The sequence below is a fragment of the Neltuma alba genome, unplaced genomic scaffold (genome assembly GCF_004799145.2).
Source record: "Neltuma alba isolate B1F8T4 unplaced genomic scaffold, ASM479914v2 tig00011893_pilon, whole genome shotgun sequence".
Classification (NCBI taxonomy): domain Eukaryota; kingdom Viridiplantae; phylum Streptophyta; class Magnoliopsida; order Fabales; family Fabaceae; genus Neltuma; species Neltuma alba.
In genome coordinates, this window is record NW_021636491.1 from 196024 (window position 1) to 204676 (window position 8653).

The window sequence follows — 8653 nt, forward strand, 5'->3', positions numbered from 1 at the left end:
AACTCTTACAATGAATAGCAAAGAAGAAAAAAAAAATAGGGGGCTAAATAGCTGCGATTTGAGGACCTATTCTTTTTTTACCATTCTATTATTCACACAAAATCTAGCTAGGTATCATCTAGTGAGCCTACATCACAATTTTAACGTTATTGTTTGACACTTTAGTAGATTTTAACATCGTTACATCTTTAGAGACTAATGTTTTAAAACAAACTAAATTTCAAAAATTAAAATAATATGTTTGAAATTTGAGGGATTAAAATTTAAATAAACCCCAATTCCAGGCATATAAAAAATTATACTACCCCTTACAGAATAACCAAAATAAAAATCATTTGATTTTGACATCATTTTATCGCAAGTATTCAAGATTTTAGCCAATACTATTAAATTAGCAATCGTAAGTACACTATTCCCGCAGCTAAGCCTGCCTCTCCCATTGCCTTTTAAGGCAGGCACCTATTTCCAGCTAAGCTTGATAACCCATGCCAGCGGTTCAATTTTTTTTTTTTTTAAATTTATAGAAACGGATCTTAAAATCAGGTAAAAATATAGGGACCAAACACTTCGTTTTCCTAAATATTAGTAACGATTTCGATTTACTCTCATCCGTGTTTATGTGGTTGCTTCAAAAACTGAAAATGAATTTGACAATAAAAATAAAAATAACGACTTTTTTTCTTCCGGATAAAGGGTCGGTTTTATTAACTAACTAGGAGCCAAGGGTGGGCTTAGGTGCACGCGAATTAGGTCTTGGCATCGGAGGAACGAGAAGCTCCGACGGTGTAACATTCAGGCCATCATCGGAGCTTCTTCCTCAACCTCTAAAATCTGCCCGCGTTGCCCATCTTTCGCTTCCTGGTATAAGATTTTGTTTTCCGTTTCGTCTCATCTTCATAATTATCTCTTTCAGATCGAGGGAAATCACTTCATATTTCGAGCTACGATTGCCCTCAATTGGATTTATTTCTCCAATTAGTTTGATTTCCCAGTCTGATGCGTCTCTTTACACATATTTTCTGTGTCTGTGATGATGGTCTTTCTCATTCCTCATGTGCAATGAGGAGATTGACTGCGCATCTCTAATCTCTTCATATTATATGTTCATTTGTATGAAGTTTATACTGCGGTTTCAATAATTTCTGATTTTAATTATTTTTCTTCTCAGCTATTTATTTCAGCATTTCGGAACTTTATTTCTCGTCTCAAAAGCTTTGGTGGAAAACTTCTTGCTCGTTAGGGAATGAGATTTTGTAATCTGGGCAACATCCTAGGTTTCCCCAAAAGAGAAACTGAATGTTAGAACTCTGCATAAGAGCTTAAGAATCCTTCTGGTTATCTATCAAAGCTGAACGCTACCATGTACTGTCGTTTTCGGGAAGGAATAACTCGGCAACAAGGGCTGCGATCTTTGCTATATAGACGTTCATCTGCGTCTGTTTCTTCACTTTGTTCAACTTCATATATATCTCATGCCAGTCCTTCCTTTTCAAGCCGTACGCCTAAAAGCAAATCAATGGCTGCTTCAACCTCCAAATCTGTACTGCGAGGTGTTTGTGTCGATGATATCTCCACTAGCTGTAGCAATACGCTAGACTTCAAAAAGCCTGGTGCTGGTTGCTTTGTTGACAGAACTCGTAAAGGTTACCTAAATAATGCTCTTAATACTAGGTATTCGACTCTCGATACTATTTCAAGTTTTCCTCATCGACCGTGGCTGAAGAATTTCTCTGCTACATTTTGTACTTCCTTCTTTGCTCGGGCAGCACACAATGTCTCATTTGACCGCAGCGCGTGTGATGAACAGCTTGAAAATTCCACCCCTACAGTAGCCCCGTAAGTGTGCTCTCTGTGCATTAGTTTTGCATCAATCATAATTTTCAAATAATTAAAAGAGGGACCAGTGTTGCTGGATCACATATAAACGATTTCTCGTAGGAGTCTGTTATGTGGTGAGTAGTGCTAGGGATGGTTAACTGAGAAGGTTAGTATAAAATACAAGCATGTGGTGATGTATTATGTTTCGTTTGATGTAATAGACTGTCCTTACGTTTCTTATTTGCCACGCTACATTATTGCTTGCTCTTTAGTTAATTAATTAGTCACTTATAAAGAGTATTTACTTTCTAATAACATTAGTTGTGTTATTTTCAGAACAGTTGATGGTGGCGAGACTTTGAAGCTATTTTCAGGATCTTGTTACTTACCACATCCAGATAAGGAGGAGACTGGTGGAGAAGATGCTCATTTTATTTGCACTGATGAACAAGCATTTGGAGTTGCAGATGGTGTAGGTGGTTGGGCAGAAGTTGGTGTTAATGCGGGACTCTTTTCTCGTGAACTTATGTCCAATTCAGTAAGAGCAATCCAAGACGAACCAAAAGGTTCTATTAATCCAGCGAGGGTGTTAGAGAAGGCTCACTCAAGTGCAAGAGCCAAGGGTTCATCAACAGCCTGTATAATTGCCCTTGCTGAAAAGGTTTTGCTTTTTTATTTTAAGTTCATACAAACCAATTACTTTTGGTCAATTATCTATAGAATAAATTAAATGGACTCTAAATAGGTGAACCAAGCCACAAAAGCATTTTAATGGCACTGAATCTCCAGAAGGTTACTCTTGTTTTTATCTGTATCGACATGAAAGCTTTTGACAATTGCACTGCCACTTCTGCAGTAGTTTACATTAGTAACAATCATTTGATCTTATATTGCCCAAACTTTGTGTTTGAAACATGATGTGCAGGGCATGATTTTGGACAACAATAATTATACTCTTATCTAAATTAGGATTCAGGATCATCAGTGTGTTAATGTCTTTGTGGATTGATGACTTTATCATGTCTACAACCAAGCTCTAATTCAAACGCTAAATGGAATTAATGCATGTAGGAATTTCTGCTAGCGTCTTCTCTCCTGTGTTTTGATGACATTTTTCTTGCCAATACTCATGGATATGCATACGTGCTCATACTTTTCTCGTCTGACTCGCTTATACACTTGATATTGTTTGGCTGGTGTTCTATATCCTGCATTTAATTGACTAAATTCTGCGGCCACTGAATTTTTCAAGGAAACTTGGCTAGTTTTTACCATGTACACACATAATTGCCTACATATGTGTGTATGTAACAAGTATTGTTGATTTGTTGATATTCACTTCCATCCATTTGACTTCTTGGTCCAGGAGCTGCATGCTATTAACTTGGGTGACAGTGGATTCATTGTGGTTAGAGATGGAAGCACCATTTTCAAGTCTCCTATTCAACAGCATGGCTTCAATTTTACATATCAATTAGAGAGTGGCGATGGAGGTGATCTACCCAGTTCTGGTGAGGTAACTTCAAATACTAGTATCCTCACTTCATGTTGGCATGACCTTGATCTTTTCAATGGCCTGCTTTAGCCATGTGTAAATTTTCAAATTAAGGAAGTCTTCCTTCCGATAGCCATTTTTTTAAGTGAGATGTGGCCTGTTGTCAGCATAAAGCTATGTGTAGACACCGAACAGCTCTTCCCTTTGACACGGCCCACCCCCAACCAAAAAAAAAAAAAGGCCTTCAGTATGGAAGATGGAAAACAGAGAGGAGAGTGAAAATCAGTTTCTTTGATTATTTGGTAGAGAGAGGTTCATCACACACAGATTAGAGAGAATGAAAAATAAAAAGCATGTGGATCTTGTATAGACATGAAAGAGGATTTGCGTTTTAAATTTTGTAAGTTGTACAGTTGCATGGGTCTGTTTTCACTCAAGGAGACACTGAAGATGTTAGCTAACTGATTTTCTTGTTTGTTCTCCCGAAATAATGATATTAGTACTTTTCAGCAGCAAAGCCTCGTGGAAGATGAGATCTGTGTATTTGAAAACATATGTTGTTTGGATCTCTATTTTTGTTACTTAATTTCTTGTCAATTTTGAAGAAAGTAAAATACAGAATGCACGAGGCTGACTTAAGCGGTAGGTTTTATTGTGATGTATGAGACCTACTCGAGTGATGTATCCCGCACACTGTCTGGCTATCTCTTCAACATTGACAAGAAACGAGAAGAAATAAAATGCAAAGAATCTGTATAACTAGTGGTAACCCCAAGGCAACCTAAGTATGCATGTTTCTTGCAATAATGTGAACAGGTGTTTACAGTGCCTGTTGCTGGAGGAGATGTTGTGATTGCGGGAACGGACGGGTTATTTGACAACTTATACAATAATGAAATTACAGCAGTCGTAGTACATGCTGTTAGAACGGGACTTGAACCCCAAGTTACTGCGCAGAAGATAGCAGCTCTGGCCCGTCAGCGTGCACTGGACAAAAACAGACAGACTCCGTTTTCTGCCGCTGCTCAAGAGGCCGGCTTCCGGTATTATGGTGGCAAGCTCGATGACATTACGGTTGTTGTATCATACATAACCTCAGCAAACTCCTGAGTTCCTGTCCATCATGCTTTGGCTGTCTCTTGATGAGTATTTGTATTTGTCACACTGCCGTGGCTCCTGTATAATATTTTCATTTTTGACCTCTTCACACGTGCTCCCTTGCTCCTCCTACTTTTTCTCCAGCATGAGTTGCTCGAGAGATGTATAAATAGGAAATACAAGGATAAGTAGTCCTTACAGTGCAGGGCTTTATTTTTTTATTTTTGATCATTTACGTTTTTTTTTTTTTTGACGTTTTGCAATCGGACTTCAGTCTCTCAAAATTCAGAAGGTTATATTTGAAGTTGTAGTTTTTATGAATTTTAAATTATATGATCTTGAAAGTCTTAATTGTATGTGGGATGGAAGTTGGAGTCCTGCAGAGTTGAGCGGCTAAGATGGACAGCCGTTAGGACTAAGGAGTGATCAATTTCTGGGACGCACATAGGATCTCCCAAGTTTATATCAGTGCACTGAATTGTGACAAAACTAGTGATATTATATGAAACTGAGTGCTGAGTATTAAAGTGATAATAAGAACAGAAAAGGGGGACGAATGTGATATGGATGTGAGAAATCAGATTTGAATCAATTACATGTAGGGAGAAAAAGGAAAGAGGAGTTTTTGGTATTTACTGATGAAAAAGATAGAAAACTGATAGGGGATTTGGGGGAGATCTAAGTATATGGTTTTTATCCCCATGAAAAGATCTAAACTGCGACTAATTAAATAAAGACCGGACATAAAGAAAATAAAAAATAATAGGTGGATCCATAATTACGAAATTAAAGATGAAACTTTTTATATGTGATCAACGATAACGCTTGACGTCCATTAAATTTTTTTAAAAAAAATTGTCTGGTATAATGTAAAAATTATATTAAACCATAATAGTATTTTAATTTAAAATAAAAATAAGATCAAGGGAGATGAGAGGTATATATATGTAGCATCTTGGTTCCATTTGCAAATTGATCAAAGGAGCCACAAAGGGGTGCATCGCATTTAGGAAAATAGAAGATCCTTCAATCAGTAGCCACGTGATGAATAACACTAATGTTAGTTAGAAGTAATTTTGATTAATTTTTCAACATGAGGAAACAAAAATGATTTTGGGTACTTCTTCCTCTCTCTAAGATTGAGGGCAGATATCAAAGATTCCCACCTTATTGGAAAGAAAACTTTATTATTTGTGACCCCGACGACTAAAATTCCTTTTTCGAAGTGGAACACTTGGAGTTGGCACCATCATGCATAATTGTTAAAATGAACATGGCTTTTCATGTATTTTTAATTTTAAATACTACCTCTGGTCCTAAATATAAGATGTCATTTGTAATTTACAAACAAAGCCTTACATTTAGGACCAGAGGTAGTATATAAATATACGTATGTACATACATAAAATAAATAAAACTCTTATATAAAAAAAAATCGTTCTAAAGCATTTAATATTTTTCTCTGTTTTATCCTTCTATACAATTAAACTTTATAAATAATATAATTAATGTTGTATTGGCTTTTAATGTAAGAGCATAATTGAAAACGCTAACAATTTTTTTTTACATGTTTAATGATATAACTATCATCAACTATTACTTTTTTTCAATAAAGAATAAGGTTTCTCTAATGTTTCAAAATACAAAATAAAAAAAAAACAAGAGAAACATCTCAAGATTAAGAGAATATTATCATATACTCCCTTAAATCTTAAATAAAGAAGCTGAATTAAGAAAATTAATTTGGTTAATTATTTGTAAAAATGTGTATTAGTTTTTATAAGATGCCCCTTAATCATATGCATTGAAAATATAAAAACACCGATTTTGTATGTGGATCAATGTAAATAATTTAAATAAAATATTATGAATTTAAGAATAAAATTGATTAAAATCTTATATCTATATCTCGTATATTTAATCACCATTGAAATGAATAATTGTATGATTTTTTAATAAGGATGTACTGATCTTAAAACCGGAGGGTCATTGTCAGATCAAATTCAGGAGCGCAGTGAAAACTACAGAAGGTAGACAGGAGGTGAGGCCGAATTGATTGGGTGGTTTGGGCCCGGCATGAAGCAGGTCGCGTCAACCTCACGACCCTACCTAACCCGTAGATAGGTATGGATACTATTTTTTTGGGGAAAAAATATTAATTCAAATTGACTCTTTTGATTACTGTTAATTATAAGTATTATATTTTAAATAAAAAAATGGACAGGTATTCATAAATATAAATTTGAGTGTATTTGGATTAGTTTTTTAAAAATAATTTTATAAGATTTGAAATAAGTATGTGAAAAAAGTTTTGTTTCTACTTAAATTGAAACATTTTTTTCAGTGTTTTTACATGATTCTCAACATCTTTTTATGGAGTGTTTGGATAAAAATTAAATCATAATTTTAAAAGTTTTTTTTATGATATACAGAGTAAATATGTAGAAAAATTTGCTCGTTTTCTAAAAAATACTTCTAAGAAGTATTTTTGGGTGCTTTCAAACACTTCCTTCATCAAGGTTTCTCTATTGCATGAGTATCCCTATGGCTCTTTGTCTGATTGGGTCCAGCCCGTTTTGCACTATCTCCTAATTTTGAAGGATCAACGATTACGCATTTGGATTCCCCCCCCCCCCCAAAAAAGGAAAATATGTGTTCTAATTTGATGATAAAAATATAAATATTTCATTGAAACATAATTTTTAACGGGAGTGGCAAAAAGGCCAGGCGCAACATGTGGGAGGAATCACACGCGGGAGATAAATTGTTGTGGCAGCAGAAAAAAAGATTAAAAAGAAACAAGTATTCATAGTTACAATAAATAAAATTACAAGAGGAAAAAAAGAAGAAGAAGAAAAGAAGGGAGTTTGATAAGGAAAGCAGAAAAAGAAAACATATCCTGAAGGATCCCCATGCCATATTGTAAAGAAAGAAAAGAGGTAAAGCTTTGCTTGGGTGTGTGTTCTATTATTTTGGGACATATAAACGAAACAAGATCCATCAAACCCAACACACACGTTGATCATATACAGAGGGAAAGAAGATGCAAAGCCTTATGTTCTGTTACCTCCAGTTTTAAAAATAAAATCTAATTTTGCACTAAACAATTCCGCTTCTTTGCAGATCTGTAGGTATACATGTATAAATCACTTACAGGTTAATCTAGCCACCTTCTATATACGTAGATTTAAATTTGAAATCAAATTGTCAATCTCTTTCTTATTCACTACTACTTCTTATTCTAAATATAAAATCTAATTCGTAATATAATTTGTACTATAAACTAAACTAGATCTTATATTTAGAATTTAAAAAGACATTTATATATACAGAGAGAGACATATAGACGCATAAACAAATTACAAAAATTGGGAAGGACGGTGACAATAGGATGCCCAAAAATATGAAAGAGGAGAAATGGGGCCACTTGTGAAGAAACAGGCGCTAGGGCTGCTTTTAACTTTGCGAGTGAATGCGGACTCACCTTTTTTTTGAATTATGAAACATGGAATCTCTCTTCTCTCTTTCTTTTGTGTTCTTCAAGCTTCCCACTCCCTACCCGCGTCTCTTTCGTGTTCTTCTTTTCTTTTCTTCCTTCTCTCTTCCATATCCCATCCTTAATCCTTAAGTATCTCCCAAACCCTTCCCTCTATCCCTCCCCATCTCTACTTCATCTTCATATTCATATATATATATATATATATATATATATTCTCCTCCGTTTTACTATATCATAGAATAATGCATGACGCAATTTGAATACTATAAGACATTACACTTAACGTTGACAAGAGGGACGACAAGTCCACATAATTACCGATCTCTTCTTTTTATCATGCTGACTAAAAAGAAAGAAAATATCTCTCACGTATGCTTGGGATTTTCAGCATTGGATCCTTTGCGCCCATTGACAGATCCAGGCGTTGTTTACCCATGAACCACGGAAAAGACGACGGCATAAATAGATATGAGACAATCAATCAGTGCTGTGTTTTGGAAGAATGGGCAAACTAGTTCTTCACAGTGTAATAAACTAAAGTTCAAATTCTCATTGAAAAATGTGTATATATTTGGTGCCCAAAAATAAAAATTAATCATTAAAAGCCGATGATTGTGGAGCACATCTATAAATGAGATATAGGAAATTGATTTTAAAAAAAAAGTGTGCTACATGCATGCAAGAGTCAAAAAAATATACAGACTTTTGTTTGTACTATTGGTCACTGATTGATATGATATTCT

At 34.9% G+C, this 8653-nt stretch overlaps 1 protein-coding gene across 2 annotated transcripts; it reads left to right on the plus strand.

The window, feature by feature from the left end:
• Positions 1 to 715: 715 nt before the first annotated feature.
• On the plus strand, positions 716 to 4632 carry LOC114719107 (probable protein phosphatase 2C 55). 2 transcript variants are annotated; one of them, XM_028904568.1, is made up of 6 exons: positions 716 to 861; positions 1182 to 1671; positions 1767 to 1836; positions 2155 to 2479; positions 3185 to 3334; positions 4130 to 4632. In XM_028904568.1, the coding sequence occupies exons 2-6, from the start codon at positions 1656 to 1658 to the stop codon at positions 4421 to 4423; spliced, it is 855 nt and encodes a 284-aa protein (XP_028760401.1). In that variant the 5' UTR covers positions 716 to 861; positions 1182 to 1655; the 3' UTR covers positions 4424 to 4632. The 2 variants fall into 2 exon arrangements, with proteins under 2 accessions (XP_028760401.1, XP_028760400.1); XM_028904567.1 differs by having other exon boundaries at positions 1182 to 1836.
• Positions 4633 to 8653: the final 4021 nt, after the last annotated feature.